Genomic DNA, 17,527 nt, shown 5'->3' on the forward strand with positions numbered 1-17,527 from the left:
TGTAGCGTGACATCTGTCATAATTGCCAAAGTAGCACACATGCACTGAGGTCTTCATCTGAGGCTCCAGGCTGGCCAGTGTGTTTAGAATACCAGCCCTTCTCTGGGGATCTGGGCCCTTCTATGGGGATCTGTGCACACATTGCTAACATTCCTCTAATGGAGTTTTCAGTGGTGGGGTAGCTCCCCCTCGTGAGTTACGTTTCTGTAGGTTAATGGGATCAGTAAGTGGTCATATATAAGCTGTCTGGATGTTTGCTTTGTGTGGCTACATGGATTTGGTTGTGTATTTTTCTAAAGGAGCACAGCCTTTTACCTTTGAAGTGAGTCAGTTGAATGATAATGAGTTCCTTAGTGCAGTATAAATCACAGTATAAATCACAAAGCTGATTTTCTCTTTGACCCTTTTTGCTGCTCATTGAATTTCCCTTTTTTTTTTGCTGCCATTGTATCTGGCAACTCTCTCTTCTCTCTTTAGTGATGCCACTCCCCTCTCCCTCCCTCTCCCTCTCTCCCCCCAGGTGTGTGTGATGGCGTGTGTAAAGCACTCTCCCTCTCTCCCCCCAGGTGTGTGTGGTGGTGTGTGTGATGGCGTGTCCCTCTCTCCCCCCAGGTGTGTGTGATGGTGTGTGTGATGGCGTGTGTAAAGCTGCACAGCCTGCTGCAGACGGTGCTGTGTCTGGGCTGGGACGAGGTCTGTTTCCTGCTGGGGCGCCTGGGCGCCCCCTTGTGGCCCGGAGGAGTCATAGAGGGCAGCAACGGCGGGCACACAGAGACCTTCTCCCAGCTGGTGCCCATCGTACGGACCCTCCTGGACCAGCACGCCGACCCGGTCACCCTGCAGAGACTGCTGCCCAACCTGCCCGTCACCAACGGCAGCGCCACCTTCGCCCAGGACCTGCAGTCATACTGCCACACCGCTGAGTGGCAGGACTTCTACCAACACCACGTCAGTCTCTCTCTCTGACCACTACACTAAAACTAGAACTGTTTTTTATTTGTATAGCGCTTTTCCTGCAAACGCTGCAGCTCAAAGTGCTCCAATCATTATAATCATCATTTAATTATTTAGTCATTTAAAGGCAATATTAAAAAGATGGGTTTTTAGTCTTGACTTGAACATATTTGCTGAGGTTGCATCCCTAATATAAACTGGCAGTGCATTCCACTATTTGGGTGCATAAAATGAGAATGCAGCCTCACCAAATCTCTTCACAGAGAAAACCAGCGTCAGAAGACCTTAGAGCTCTATTGGGCTGATATGCTAGCAAAAGGTCTTTCAGATATTCTGGTACTGTGCCAGTGAGAGCTCTATAAACAAGCAGAAGGATCTTGATGATTACAAATAAACTAACGCTGTTAATGGATGTTTATAAAAAGGGGAGGTACTTCCAGAGGAGGTTTTATAAAACGGGCGTTGTAGTGTAGTGAGATAATTAGCTGCACTGTGTTTTGGGGAAAGGGAGGCTGTTTCTAAATTGACCGTTCCTCTGTTGTAATTTGTCTCTGTCTCGGGGTTGTATTTTTAGACAGGCTGATTTAACATCCCTCCTCAGCTCCAGATTAACATGCCCTTGTTTAGTTTTCCACTGTGTCTGTTCAGTGTCCTCAGCATCGTGACCAGTAGGTGCTCTTACAAACAGTATACCCCTCCTCATTTGTGTATGGAATGGTTGACTGATAAACCTAAAGGAAAAACTGCCTTCGTTTAAAACGAGGTTAATCTGAATTTGGAAGCATAAAATCAAATAAAGAAAGTTTATTGGGAGAAGGTTTGGTTTATGCAAGAAACTAAGAGGTTTCAACCTAAGAGCTTTCATGAATTAAAGCCAAAGAGATGTCTTAGCCCCCCTAGTTCAGCTGAGGATGTATTATAAATGGGTGTGACAGTGTGTATTCATAAATCGGTGTTGTTTAGATCACTTGTATATACACAATATATTAGCATGTCATACATTTGGCAGTGGACCAGAGTTTTGACCTATGCTCCTACTCTGTTTCTCAGCAACGGCAACGGTGTATGTATAGTATAACTGAGTACATGAGTTTTCAAGGGTGCTTGAATCAGTATTATGTCTGTCATTGATGTGTCCTCATGTCTGTTTTTGTTCATGTCATGTGACTTACTGTGTGTGTGTGTGTAGGTTCAGCCCACAATGGAGCAGTATGAACTGGACACATTTGGAAAGAGTCACGACCTCATGTCCAACTTCTGGAACTCGTGCTTCGATGACCTCATGAGCACGGCCCTACGGAGAGACAAGGACCGTGCGGACAGCAAGACCAAGTTCCAGGTACGCACATGAATGTAAACTCCTCAAAAGAAAGTTCTGAAACGTTATTTTGGTCGATTATTCCTCCCCTTTAATAATACCAATTGGTATTGTATTTTATATCGTTGGAAAGCCTGATTAGTCACCTTTACAATGAGGTACAACTTGTAAGGATCATGCATTCGTGGAATGAGCAACACAGCTAAACGTGTGGGTAGCGGCCCAAAATCCCCTGCAATATCCTTCTGTTGGTATTCACTCTGGTTTTGAGTTGCTTGGTGGAGTGGATGATTGCACTCTCCCACAGTAATAATAGAAAACAACACATATTGACATGTTTACACTTTATTCATTTGACACTGTCAGGGACCTCAGTAGTGTGTGGAGGAGAACCCCATGTACACTGACAACCTAACCTTAACACACCCCATGTACACTGACAACCTAACCTTAACACACCCCATGTATACATACTACCTAACCTTAACACACCCCATGTATACATACTACCTAACCTTAACACACCCCATGTATACATACTACCTAACCTTAACACACCCCATGTATACATACTACCGAACCTTAACACACCCCATGTATACATACTACCTAACCTTAACACACCCCATGTATACATACTACCTAACCTTAACACACCCCATGTATACAGACTACCTAACCTTAACACACCCCATGTACACAGACTACCTAACCTTAACACACCCCATGTACACAGACTACCTAACCTTAACACCCCCCATGTATACATACTCCCTAACCTTAACACACCCCATGTATACAGACTACTACCTAACCTTAACACACCCCATGTATACAGACTACCTAACCTTAACACACCCCATGTATACAGACTACTACCTAACCTTAACACACCCCATGTATACAGACTACCTAACCTTAACACACCCCATGTATACAGACTACTACCTAACCTTAACACACCCCATGTATACATACTACCGAACCTTAACACACCCCATATACACACTACCGAACCTTAACACACCCCATGTACATTGACAACCTAACCTTAACACACCCCATGTATACATACTACCGAACCTTAACACACCCCATGTACACTGACAACCTAACCTTAACACACCCCATGTATACATACTACCTAACCTTAACACACCCCATGTATACATACTACCTAACCTTAACACACCCCATGTATACACACTACCTAACCTTAACACACCCCATGTATACAGACTACTACCTAACCTTAACACACCCCATGTATACAGACTACTACCTAACCTTAACACACCCCATGTATACAGACTACTACCTAACCTTAACACACCCCATGTATACAGACTACCTAACCTTAACACACCCCATGTATACAGACTACTACCTAACCTTAACACACCCCATGTATACACACTACCTAACCTTAACACACCCCATGTATACAGACTACCTAACCTTAACACACCCCATGTATACAGACTACCTAACCTTAACACACCCCATGTATACACACTACCTTACCATAACACCCCCCATGTATACAGAGTACCTAACCTTAACACACCCCATGTATACAGACTACCTAACCTTAACACACCCCATGTACACACACTACCTAACCTTAACACACCCCATGTATACAGACTACCTAACCTTAACACACCCCATGTATACAGACTACCTAACCTTAACACACCCCATGTATACACACTACCTAACCTTAACACACCCCATGTATACAGACTACTACCTAACCTTAACACACCCCATGTATACACACTACCTAACCATAGGCACACAGTCACTACTCAATACTACCTCTCACACCCACTGCAACTGAGTGCAATACTCATGACATTGTGCTTTTTAAAATTGTATTTTACTATTTGCACCGCTAATTGTATCCTGTCTTATTGTCTACTTGTCTCCCACAACTTGTCACTTGTCCAGTTGTCTCACTCAGGTCTGTACTATTGTCAGTCTATTTTATCTGGACTTATGTTGCTTATTGCCTTATTGTCTTGTGCTGCAATGTCAGGAACCGAAGCCTAAGAATGTTACTCTCTTACACTTGTGTAATGTGATGTAAGAATGCAACTTGAAACATGAATGAGCAGTGATTTGATAGAGTTGAAAGACATCATGCTATCCAACTGTGCTGTGCCTCATTTATGAAGTAAACAAACAACTTATTATGACTGTACGTCAATATTCATAAGTCAGGTGTACTTGGTTGTGAGCAGGAGGTGATCGTGGACCCCTACCTGAAGCGCGTGCGGAGCGAGAACAGCCGCTTCTACAACGGGCAGAAACAGAGCTCCGGCCAGCAGGGGGTGGTGTGGCGCCGGTGGAAATCCCTCCGCAGGCTACTGACCAATGAGAGAGGGGCCTGGGCACACAGGTCAGACTGGGGATTTAACCACCAACCAGTAGTTTAATATATTTTTTAATCCAGGGTTCCCACGGGTCCTTGAAATCCTTGAAAGTTTGTGAATTTGAGGAAAAAAATGAAGGTCTTAAAAGTTTTTGAAAATAGGCGTGGGTCATTGAAAGTGCTTGAATTCCCCTCTCTCTCTCTCTCTCTCTCTCTCTCTCTCTCTCTCTCTCTCTCTCTCTCTAAAAAAATAAATATACATTTATATATTCACAAATGTTTTACTTAGCTCGTCAACTAGTAAACAAGTCTCTGTATTGCTGAACTTTACACATATTTCACAATATATTGTTTTGCTGTGCTGTGGTAGAGAAGGCAAGAGACCATCTAGTGTTCACACATTCAAGCCTATCTTTTTAATTGTTGTCTGTGAGCGGATAGTTCCTATTATATAAATTCTCATCTAGATCTGTCTCAAACTATGCCGTGTTGGGTCCTTGAATTTGAGGGAATTGAGTCTTGAAAGTCCTTGAAAGGTGCTTGAATGTGATGTTTCAGAAGGTGTGGGAACCCTGTAAATAATTGTTGTGATTATTCTGATCATGGATCATGGATCTCATTCAACCTTGTGTCACATGCTTCTGATGGATGAATCTGGATTACTTCAGAAACCAACCGGAGGTGAGGTGGAAGTTGTCCAGCGCCGAGACGTACTCAAAGATGCGCCTGAAACTGGTGCCCGACTACAACCACGACCCCCACACTGAAGCCAGCGCCTTGAGGGACAACATGGGTACGCTGGGTAACCTTAACACACCCCATGTATACACACTACCTAACCTTAACACACCCCATGTATACCGACTACCTAACCTTAACACACCCCATGTATACACACTACCTAACCTTAACACACCCCATGTATACACACTACCCAACCTTAACACACCCCGTGTATACACACTACCTAACCTTAACACACCCCATGTATACAGACTACCTAACCTTAACACACCCCATGTATACACACTACCTAACCTTAACACACCCCATGTATACAGACTACCTAACCTTAACACACCCCATGTACACAGACTACCTAACCTTAACACACCCCATGTATACAGACTACCTAACCTTAACACACCCCATGTATACACACTACCTAACCTTAACACACCCCATGTATACATACTACCTAACCTTAACACACCCCATGTATACACACTACCTAACCTTAACACACCCCATGTATACACACTACCTAACCTTAACACACCCCGTGTATACAGACTACCTAACCTTAACACACCCCATGTATACAGACTACCTAACCTTAACACACCCCATGTATACACACTACCTAACCTTAACACACCCCATGTATACAGACTACCTAACCTTAACACACCCCATGTATACACACTACCTAACCTTAACACACCCCATGTATACACACTACCTAACCTTAACACACCCCGTGTATACACACTACCTAACCTTAACACACCCCATGTATACAGACTACCTAACCTTAACACACCCCATGTATACACACTACCTAACCTTAACACACCCCATGTATACACACTACCTAACCTTAACACACCCCATGTATACACACTACCTAACCTTAACACACCCCATGTATACACACTACATAACCTTAACACACCCCATGTATACACACTACCTAACCTTAACACACCCCATGTATACACACTACCTAACCTTAACACACCCCATGTATACAGACTACCTAACCTTAACACACCCCATGTATACAGACTACCTAACCATAACACACCCCATGTATACAGACTACCTAACCATAACACACCCCATGTATACAGACTACCTAGCGCTGGCCTGATAACATGGTGTACATGTACATTGAGGTGTTACATCTGTGTTCAAGTCAGATGTCCTGTCTTTGCCTATGCCCATATTAGGAGCTGACAGCCCCCACAGCTCAGAACCCCTCCCTCTGGCCGTGGCCAAGGAGGCCAAAGTGAGTGACATGGAGGACGACCAGTTGGGAGAAGAGGACATTGTCTTTCTGGACAATCAGTGAGTTCCTTCATCTACCGCATCATGCCAATGTCAGCCACTGATAATTGTAATTATGGTATTCCAGTATTTGGCTGTTGTGTAACAGGGACATTTCCCCTAGTTTATCAGTCTCTGATGTAGCCAGTGCTTATGGTGACACCTTCTACACCTGAACTGTCCCACCCCTCTGTACTGTATCTCCTGAGACACCTACTACCCCCCTGTACTGTTTCTCCTGAGACATCTACTACCCCCCTGTACTGTTTCTCCTGAGACATCTACTACCCCTCTGTACTGTTTCTCCTGAGACATCTACTACCCCTCTGTACTGTTTCTCCTGAGACATCTACTACCCCTCTGTACTGTATCTCCTGAGACACCTACTACCCCTCTGTACTGTTTCTCCTGAGACATCTACTACCCCCCTGTACTGTTTCTCCTGAGACATCTACTACCCCTCTGTACTGTTTCTCCTGAGACATCTACTACCCCCCTGTACTGTTTCTCCTGAGACATCTACTACCCCTCTGTACTGTTTCTCCTGATACATCTACTACCCCCCTGTACTGTTTCTCCAGAGACATCTACTACCCCCCTGTACTGTTTCTCCTGAGACATCTACTACCCCCCTGTACTGTTTCTCCTGAGACATCTACTACCCCCCTGTACTGTCCCTCCTGAGACATCTACTACCCCCTGTACTGTCCCTCCTGAGACATCTACTACCCCCCTGTACTGTCCCTCCTGAGACATCTACTACCCCCCTGTACTGTCCCTCCTGAGACATCTACTATCCCCCTGTACTGTTTCTCCTGAGACATCTACTACCCCCCTGTACTGTTTCTCCTGAGACATCTACTACCCCCCTGTACTGTCCCTCCTGAGACATCTACTACCCCCTGTACTGTCCCTCCTGAGACATCTACTACCCCCTGTACTGTTTCTCCTGAGACATCTACTACCCCCTTTACTGTTTTTCCTGAGACATCTACTACCCCCCTGTACTGTCCCTCCTGAGACATCTAATACCCCCTGTACTGTTTCTCCTGAGACACCTACTACCCCCTGTACTGTCCCTCCTGAGACATCTACTACCCCCTGTACTGTCCCTCCTGAGACATCTACTACCCCCCTGTACTGTCCCTCCTGAGACATCTACTACCCCCTGTACTGTTTCTCCTGAGACATCTACTACCCCCTTTACTGTTTTTCCTGAGACATCTACTACCCCCCTGTACTGTCCCTCCTGAGACATCTAATACCCCCTGTACTGTTTCTCCTGAGACACCTACTACCCCCCTGTACTGTCCCTCCTGAGACATCTACTACCCCCCTGTACTGTCCCTCCTGAGACATCTACTACCCCCTGTACTGTTTCTCCTGAGACATCTACTACCCCCTTTACTGTTTTTCCTGAGACATCTACTACCCCCTGTACTGTTTCTCCTGAGACACCTACTACCCCCCTGTACTGTCCCTCCTGAGACATCTACTACCCCCTGTACTGTTTCTCCTGAGACATCTACTACCCCCTGTACTGTTTTTCCTGAGACATCTACTACCCCCGTGTACTGTCCCTCCTGAGACATCTAATACCCCCTGTACTGTTTCTCCTGAGACACCTACTACCCCCCTGTACTGTTTCTCCTGAGACATCTACTACCCCCCTGTACTGTTTCTCCTGAGACATCTACTACCCCCCTGTACTGTTTCTCCTGAGACATCTACTACCCCCCTGTACTGTTTCTCCTGAGACCTCTACTACCCCCTGTACTGTTTTTCCTGAGACATCTACTACCCCCCTGTACTGCTTCTCCTGAGACATCTACTACCCCCCTGTACTGTTTCTCCTGAGACATCTACTACCCCCTGTACTGTCCCTCCTGAGACATCTACTACCCCCTGTACTGTTTCTCCTGAGACACCTACTACCCCCCTGTACTGTTTCTCCTGAGACATCTACTACCCCCTGTACTGTTTCTCCTGAGACATCTACTACCCCCCTGTACTGTTTCTCCTGAGACATCTACTACCCCCTGTACTGTATCTCCTGAGACATCTACTACCCCCTGTACTGTCCCTCCTGAGACATCTACTACTCCCCTGAACTGTTTCTCCTGAGACATCTACTAGCCCCCTGTACTGTTTCTCCTGAGACATCTACTACCCCCTGTACTGTATCTCCTGAGACATCTACTACCCCCTGTACTGTTTCTCCTGAGACATCTACTACTCCCCTGAACTGTTTCTCCTGAGACATCTACTAGCCCCCTGTACTGTTTCTCCTGAGACATCTATTACCCCCCTGTACTGTTTCTCCTGAGACACCTACTACCCCCCTGTACTGTTTCTCCTGAGACATCTACTACCCCCTGTACTGTTTCTCCTGAGACATCTACTACCCCCCTGTACTGTTTCTCCTGAGACATCTACTACCCCCTGTACTGTATCTCCTGAGACATCTACTACCCCCTGTACTGTCCCTCCTGAGACATCTACTACTCCCCTGAACTGTTTCTCCTGAGACATCTACTAGCCCCCTGTACTGTTTCTCCTGAGACATCTACTACCCCCTGTACTGTATCTCCTGAGACATCTACTACCCCCTGTACTGTTTCTCCTGAGACATCTACTACTCCCCTGAACTGTTTCTCCTGAGACATCTACTAGCCCCCTGTACTGTTTCTCCTGAGACATCTATTACCCCCCTGTACTGTTTCCCCAGTGTCAACAAAAACAAACTTACTTCTTCTAGCACGACGACTGCCAATGGCCCCTGACCTGAGCATAGATGAGACTTTTTCCTGCTATGACTGGTGGATAGATGATTCACTTACTTAGTGAAATGTTTTCGTAAGTATGTCGCTTTGGGTAAAGGCTAAATGCCAAAAATGTACAAATGTAAATGTTCTGGACGTGTTCTTCAGGGTGGAAGGGGAGGATGAGAGCCAGAAGGAGAAGCTGGTCCTGTCGGAGGACTGTGAGCTCATCACAATCGTGGCGGTGATCCAGGGTCGTCTGGAGGTCACCACGCACCACCTCTACTTCTATGACAGCAGCAGTGAGAAAGAGGAGACAGAGGAGGGTAAAGAAACCAACTTCTGACCATAAACAGAATAGGTCTTTTTGTTGTTTTGATGTTTTGATTCAGTGCATCACAGTTACCACAAAAACCGCTCTATCGAACTGGTTCTATAATTCCATGGGGAATATCATGAATATGAAAAAAGGATGGTGGCAAAGCTGTGGTTGTGATTTTGTCTTGTGGTTATGGTCATATGGCCATTGTGATAGTCGTGTGTATGTTTGATGTATTTGACACTGCTGTATTGAGTTTTTCCCATCTGTACCGACAACAAATTCCACCAACCTTGGTCGTGTGGTCATTAAACGATTCATTAAAACGATTCATTAAACGATTCATTAAAACGATTCATTCGTTGTTTTCAGGAATAGGGTTTGATTTCAAGAGGCCCCTGACCCAGCTGAGAGAGGTCCACCTGAGACGCTACAACCTGCGCCGCTCTGCACTAGAGCTCTTCTTCATAGACCAGTCCCACTACTTCATCAACTTCAAGAAGAAGGCATGCATCCTCTCACACTGATATGATAACAAGAAGGCATGCATCCGCTCACACTGATATGATAACAAGAAGACATGCATCCTCTCACACTGATATGATAACGCCCGCCGTACTAGAATATTGACCCTGTATCTTTACAGTATCCTGTATATTTAAATCTAAGCTAAAAACCTTCATGTTCTGCAGCAGTTATGATTAAACACAAACAAAATCAATGTCTTTTATCCATGAACTATTGTCTTATTAAATGTTTGATCTATTTACTTCTTATATTTGCTTTTATTCATTGTCATTTAGTTTTTCTTACTATGCTCCTCTTGCTGTATTTGTAAATAATGTATGTAAGGCACTTAGAATTGCCCCTGTTGTATTGCTATACTATAATATATATATACTACTATTATATACTATAATAAACTTGCCATGCCTATCTGGGTAATGTATACAGAATTATAGTTCACCTCAATGGTGCTTATGATGATATGATGTAGTTTGACTTGGGGGGGAGGGGGGGGGGAAACATCTTAAGACGTCAATAACAAATTCGTGACTCTGTCCGTGACTCTGTCTGTGACTCTGTCTGTGACTCGCCAGGTACGGAACAAGGTGTACTCCAGGATCCTGGGTCTGCGGCCCCCCAACCTCTTCTACTTTGGGTCCCGCTCCCCTCAGGAGCTGCTGAAGGCGTCTGGACTCACACAGGTGCTTTAGCCCTTTTCATAACTATTTTAACGTGTCATGTTTTTATCAAATGAGTCTAGGACAAATGTATCTAAGTGCCAGATGTACTGAGGAAAATGGGTTTGTTTGTTTGTTTGTGTGTGTTTTCATCAGAGATGGGTATGTTTGTTTGTTTGTGTTTTCATCAGAGATGGGTATGTTTGTGTGTGTGTGTTTTCATCAGAGATGGGTATGTTTGTGTGTGTTTTCATCAGAGATGGGTATGTTTGTTTGTGTGTGTTTTCATCAGAGATGGGTATGTTTGTGTGTGTGTGTTTTCATCAGAGATGGGTATGTTTGTGTGTGTGTGTTTTCATCAGAGATGGGTATGTTTGTGTGTGTGTGTTTTCATCAGAGATGGGTATGTTTGTTTGTGTGTGTTTTCATCAGAGATGGGTATGCAGAGAGATTTCAAACTTTGAGTATCTGATGCAACTGAACACCATCGCTGGACGCACCTACAACGACCTGTCCCAGTACCCAGTGGTCAGTACCCACACACCTCACCCTTAACTCTACAACAGCCGTGCCTTTTTACCTACTAAAAGAGCCGCCTCTTTACAATGCTCAAGCTGCTATTTACACACAATGACCACTAGTTGGCCGCTTGTAAATTAGCCTGCTTCCTACACAGAAAAAACTGCAAAATAGCTTTATATTAGCTTATCCTGATGTGATATTGAAAATGTAAGGATACTGGGTGGTAGAACGCACATATCTAGGAAAAGTTATGAAAGGAGGTCCTGAAATTTGATTGAGTGCAAAGATATAAACATTTTTTTACTCACAGGGGTGAAATGACCCCTCACGTCTGATTAAGTGTTAACTCACAGATACAGATAACAATCGAGTTTATGTCAGAAGGTGCGTATTAGATTAGATTAGATTCAAACTTTGTCATTGCACATTGAGTACAACGAAATGTATTTTTTTGCTTTAGGCACAAGGGTAAGCCATAGTCAGCGCCCTTAGAGCAATTAGGGGTTTAGTGCCTTGCTCAAAGGCACAGTGGCAGCGGTAGGCACCTTAGATATACGATGCCAGCAACCCCTCCAGTCACCAGCTTACATCCGACTCCCTCCTGAGGCGGGGATCGAACCAGCGACCTTCCGATTTCTACCCGGCCTCTCTAACCTCTAGTTCCCCTGGGTTCTGTGTGACTATGTGTGTGTTTGTGTGTAGTTCCCCTGGGTTCTGTGTGACTATACCTCCTCGGTCCTGGACTTGGAGGACCCCAGCGTGTTCCGGGACCTGTCCAAACCCATCGGCGTGGTGAACCCCCGCCACGCGCAGAACGTCAGGGAGAAGTGAGTACCGTCAGTCACCGTTCTCTAGGTTCTCCAGCGTCTTAACACTAGAACAGCCGTGCTGTTTTTACCTACTAAAAGAGCCGCTCTTTACAATGCTCAAGCTGCTATTTACACACAACGACCACTAGTTGGCCGCTTGTAAATTAGCCTGCTTCCTACACAGAAAAACGACAACATAGCTTTATACTAGCTTATCCTGATGTGATTTTGAAAACTTAAGGATACTGGGTAGTAAACGCACATATCTAGGAAAAGTCATGGGTCCTGAAAGGAGGGTCCTGAAATTTGATCGAGTGCAAAGATATAAGCATTTTCTTTACTCACATGGCTGTTCTAGCGTTGTTAACGGAGTAGCACATTTTAGTGAACAGGATGTCAGAATTGAAGGAGTCACTAAGTGTCTTTGTCTACCGTCAGGTACGACAGCTTTGAGGACTCCACGGGCACTATTGACAAGTTCCACTATGGCACACACTACTCTAACGCAGCTGGAGTCATGCACTACCTGATACGCATGGAGCCCTTCACCACCATGCACATCCAGCTGCAGAGCGGCAGGTAGGACTGGAATAATAATAATAATAAAAAAATAATAATGAATGAATGAATGAATGGACTTTATTGTCATTGCTACAGTACAGGTACCAAACAACGAAATTTAGGAGGGGTGGCTCCCCTGGTGTTAGGAAAGGGAAAAAAATACACTTTTAAAAAAATCACAAGAAGGGAAGGAGCTGGTTTACATAAATAAAGGCTATGTACACTATCCACTGTACTATACTGTACAGATAGACGACTAGGGTTGTCATATTGCACAATAGTATTATTTCACATTTATTTAAAGTGTCACAGTTTGCAGGCTTGAAATGTACATGTTTGTGCCTCAGCACTACACCTGATTTTTTCAGTCCAGCAGCTGCCATCAATCCGTCCAGACTGTCCAGGGCCCAGAACCTAGGTCTTTGCTGTGTGATAGATTTGATTTAAAAGCGCCTTTCTCAAACTCAAGGACATTGTACAGAAAAGGGTGGTGGGTGTAAAAGGGAGTGTGAGCGTAGATAAAGGGTGGTGGGTGTACAGGGGTGTGTGAGGGTAGATAAAGGGTGGGTGTACAGGGGAGTGTGAGAGTAGATAAAGGGTGGGTGTACAGGGGAGTGTGAGAGTAGATAAAGGGTGGGTGTACAGGGGTGTGTGAGGGTAGATAAAGGGTGGGTGTACAGGGGAGTGTGAGGGTAGATAAAGGGTGGGTGTACAGGGGAGTGTGAGGGTAGATAAAGGGTGGGTGTACAAGGGAGTGTGAGCGTAGATAAAGGGTGGGTGTACAAGGGAGTGTGAGCGTAGATAAAGGGTGGGTGTACAAGGGAGTGTGAGCGTAGATAAAGAGTGGGTGTAAAAGGGAGTGTGAGCGTAGATAAAGGGTGGGTGTACAAGGGAGTGTGAGCGTAGATAAAGGGTGGGTGTAAAAGGGAGTGTGAGCGTAGATAAAGGGTGGGTGTACAGGGGAGTGTGAGGGTAGATAAAGGGTGGGTGTACAGGGGAGTGTGAGGGTAGATAAAGGGTGGGTGTACAAGGGAGTGTGAGCGTAGATAAAGGGTGGGTGTACAGGGGAGTGTGAGAGTAGATAAAGGGTGGTGGGTGTAAAAGGGAGTGTGAGCGTAGATAAAGGGTGGGTGTACAGGGGAGTGTGAGGGTAGATAAAGGGTGGTGGGTGTACAGGGGAGTGTGAGAGTAGATAAAGGGTGGTGGGTGTACAGGGGAGTGTGAGCGTAGATAAAGGGTGGGTGTACAGGGGTGTGTGAGAGTAGATAAAGGGTGGGTGTACAGGGGAGTGTGAGAGTAGATAAAGGGTGGTGGGTGTAAAAGGGAGTGTGAGCGTAGATAAAGGGTGGGTGTACAGGGGAGTGTGAGAGTAGATAAAGGGTGGTGGGTGTAAAAGGGAGTGTGAGCGTAGATAAAGGGTGGGTGTACAGGGGAGTGTGAGCGTAGATAAAGGGTGGGTGTACAGGGGAGTGTGAGGGTAGATAAAGGGTGGGTGTACAGGGGAGTGTGAGGGTAGATAAAGGGTGGGTGTACAGGGGAGTGTGAGGGTAGATAAAGGGTGGGTGTACAGGGGAGTGTGAGAGTAGATAAAGGGTGGTGGGTGTACAGGGGAGTGTGAGAGTAGATAAAGGGTGGGTGTACAGGGGAGTGTGAGCGTAGATAAAGGGTGGGTGTACAGGGGAGTGTGAGGGTAGATAAAGGGTGGGTGTACAGGGGAGTGTGAGAGTAGATAAAGGGTGGGTGTACAGGGGAGTGTGAGGGTAGATAAAGGGTGGGTGTACAGGGGAGTGTGAGGGTAGATAAAGGGTGGGTGTAAAAGGGAGTGTGAGCGTAGATAAAGGGTGGGTGTACAGGGGAGTGTGAGGGTAGATAAAGGGTGGGTGTACAGGGGAGTGTGAGGGTAGATAAAGGGTGGTGGGTGTACAGGGGAGTGTGAGCGTAGATAAAGGGTGGGTGTACAGGGGAGTGTGAGGGTAGATAAAGGGTGGTGGGTGTACAGGGGAGTGTGAGGGTAGATAAAGGGTGGGTGTACAGGGGAGTGTGAGGGTAGATAAAGGGTGGGTGTACAGGGGAGTGTGAGGGTAGATAAAGGGTGGGTGTACAGGGGAGTGTGAGGGTAGATAAAGGGTGGTGGGTGTACAGGGGAGTGTGAGCGTAGATAAAGGGTGGGTGTACAGGGGAGTGTGAGGGTAGGTAAAGGGTGGGTGTAAAAGGGAGTGTGAGCGTAGATAAAGGGTGGGTGTACAGGGGTGTGTGAGGGTAGATAAAGGGTGGGTGTACAGGGGAGTGTGAGAGTAGATAAAGGGTGGGTGTACAGGGGAGTGTGAGAGTAGATAAAGGGTGGGTGTAAAAGGGAGTGTGAGGGTAGATAAAGGGTGGGTGTACAGGGGTGTGTGAGCGTAGATAAAGGGTGGGTGTACAGGGGTGTGTGAGGGTAGATAAAGGGTGGGTGTACAGGGGTGTGTGAGCGTAGATAAAGGGTGGGTGTACAGGGGTGTGTGAGGGTAGATAAAGGGTGGGTGTACAGGGGAGTGTGAGAGTAGATAAAGGGTGGGTGTAAAAGGGAGTGTGAGGGTAGATAAAGGGTGGGTGTACAGGGGAGTGTGAGGGTAGATAAAGGGTGGGTGTAAAAGGGAGTGTGAGGGTAGATAAAGGGTGGGTGTACAGGGGAGTGTGAGCGTAGATAAAGGGTGGTGGGTGTAAAAGGGAGTGTGAGGGTAGATAAAGGGTGGGTGTACAGGGGTGTGTGAGCGTAGATAAAGGGTGGTGGGTGTAAAAGGGAGTGTGAGGGTAGATAAAGGGTGGGTGTACAGGGGAGTGTGAGGGTAGATAAAGGGTGGGTGTACAGGGGAGTGTGAGCGTAGATAAAGGGTGGGTGTACAGGGGTGTGTGAGAGTAGATAAAGGGTGGGTGTACAGGGGAGTGTGAGGGTAGATAAAGGGTGGGTGTACAGGGGAGTGTGAGCGTAGATAAAGGGTGGGTGTACAGGGGAGTGTGAGAGTAGATAAAGGGTGGTGGGTGTACAGGGGAGTGTGAGGGTAGATAAAGGGTGGGTGTACAGGGGAGTGTGAGGGTAGATAAAGGATGGGTGTACAGGGGAGTGTGAGCGTAGATAAAGGGTGGTGGGTGTACAGGGGAGTGTGAGGGTAGATAAAGGATGGGTGTACAGGGGAGTGTGAGCGTAGATAAAGGGTGGTGGGTGTACAGGGGAGTGTGAGGGTAGATAAAGGGTGGGTGTACAGGGGAGTGTGAGAGTAGATAAAGGGTGGTGGGTGTACAGGGGAGTGTGAGAGTAGATAAAGGGTGGGTGTACAGGGGAGTGTGAGCGTAGATAAAGGGTGGTGGGTGTACAGGGGAGTGTGAGAGTAGATAAAGGGTGGTGGGTGTACAGGGGAGTGTGAGAGTAGATAAAGGGTGGGTGTACAGGGGTGTGTGAGCGTAGATAAAGGGTGGTGGGTGTACAGGGGAGTGTGAGGGTAGGTAAAGGGTGGGTGTACAGGGGAGTGTGAGAGTAGATAAAGGGTGGGTGTACAGGGGAGTGTGAGCGTAGATAAAGGGTGGGTGTACAGGGGAGTGTGAGAGTAGATAAAGGGTGGGTGTACAGGGGTGTGTGAGCGTAGATAAAGGGTGGTGGGTGTACAGGGGAGTGTGAGGGTAGGTAAAGGGTGGGTGTACAGGGGTGTGTGAGAGTAGATAAAGGGTGGGTGTACAGGGGAGTGTGAGCGTAGATAAAGGGTGGGTGTACAGGGGAGTGTGAGGGTAGATAAAGGGTGGTGGGTGTACAGGGGAGTGTGAGCATAGATAAAGGGTGGGTGTAAAAGGGAGTGTGAGGGTAGATAAAGGGTGGGTGTACAGGGGAGTGTGAGCGTAGATAAAGGGTGGGTGTACAGGGGAGTGTGAGCGTAGATAAAGGGTGGGTGTACAGGGGAGTGTGAGCGTAGATAAAGGGTGGGTGTACAGGGGAGTGTGAGCGTAGATAAAGGGTGGGTGTACAGGGGAGTGTGAGCGTAGATAAAGGGTGGGTGTACAGGGGAGTGTGAGGGTAGATAAAGGGTGGGTGTACAGGGGAGTGTGAGGGTAGATAAAGGGTGGGTCCATATTCTTTCCACTTGACCAATATGTTCCTCGGTCCTCGCGGCCTCGTGTGTCTCAGGTTCGACTGTGCCGACCGGCAGTTCCACTCTGTGGCGGCGGCCTGGCAGGCGCGCATGGAGAGCCCCGCGGACGTCAAAGAGCTGATCCCCGAGTTCTTCTACTTCCCAGAGATCCTGCAGAACATGAACGGTGAGGCCCAGGTTCGAGGTTAGAAGACCCCCCCCCCCATCAGCTAACATCCCTCTAATCCTGTCCTTAACACTAGAACAGCCGTGCCTTTTTTACCTACTAAAAAAGCTGCCTCTCTTTACAATGCTCAAGCTGCTATTTACACACAACGACCACTAGTTGGCCGCTTGTAAATTAGCCTGCCTCCTACACAGCAAAATAGCTTCATACTAGCTTATCCTGATGTGATTTAGAAAATGTAAGGATACTGGGTGGTAGAACGCACATATCTAGGAAAAGTCATGAAAGGAGGGTCCTGAAATTTGATTGAGTGCAAAGATATAACACTTTTTTTTTTACTCACAGGGGTCAAATGACCCCTCATGGCTGATTTAAATGTTAACCACGA

General features: G+C 46.6%; 1 protein-coding gene across 1 annotated transcript in view; it reads left to right on the forward strand.

The window, feature by feature from the left end:
- Positions 1 to 17,527, forward strand: part of nbeal2 (neurobeachin-like 2) — a gene marked incomplete at both ends in the record, with an annotated part of 99,139 nt that overhangs the window by 52,669 nt on the left and 28,943 nt on the right. Inside the window, 12 exons of the mRNA XM_080541236.1 lie at positions 625 to 948; positions 2,144 to 2,293; positions 4,519 to 4,676; positions 5,318 to 5,442; positions 6,602 to 6,719; positions 9,629 to 9,786; positions 10,152 to 10,285; positions 10,880 to 10,987; positions 11,396 to 11,491; positions 12,188 to 12,312; positions 12,733 to 12,873; positions 17,009 to 17,139. Of these exons, the coding sequence (XP_080397362.1) occupies positions 625 to 948; positions 2,144 to 2,293; positions 4,519 to 4,676; positions 5,318 to 5,442; positions 6,602 to 6,719; positions 9,629 to 9,786; positions 10,152 to 10,285; positions 10,880 to 10,987; positions 11,396 to 11,491; positions 12,188 to 12,312; positions 12,733 to 12,873; positions 17,009 to 17,139 (1,768 nt within the window). The remainder of the gene's footprint in view (positions 1 to 624; positions 949 to 2,143; positions 2,294 to 4,518; positions 4,677 to 5,317; positions 5,443 to 6,601; positions 6,720 to 9,628; positions 9,787 to 10,151; positions 10,286 to 10,879; positions 10,988 to 11,395; positions 11,492 to 12,187; positions 12,313 to 12,732; positions 12,874 to 17,008; positions 17,140 to 17,527) is intronic.

The sequence above is a fragment of the Nansenia antarctica genome (genome assembly GCF_963989245.1).
Source record: "Nansenia antarctica genome assembly, chromosome: 10".
In the NCBI taxonomy this organism is placed as follows: Eukaryota; Metazoa; Chordata; class Actinopteri; order Argentiniformes; family Microstomatidae; genus Nansenia; species Nansenia antarctica.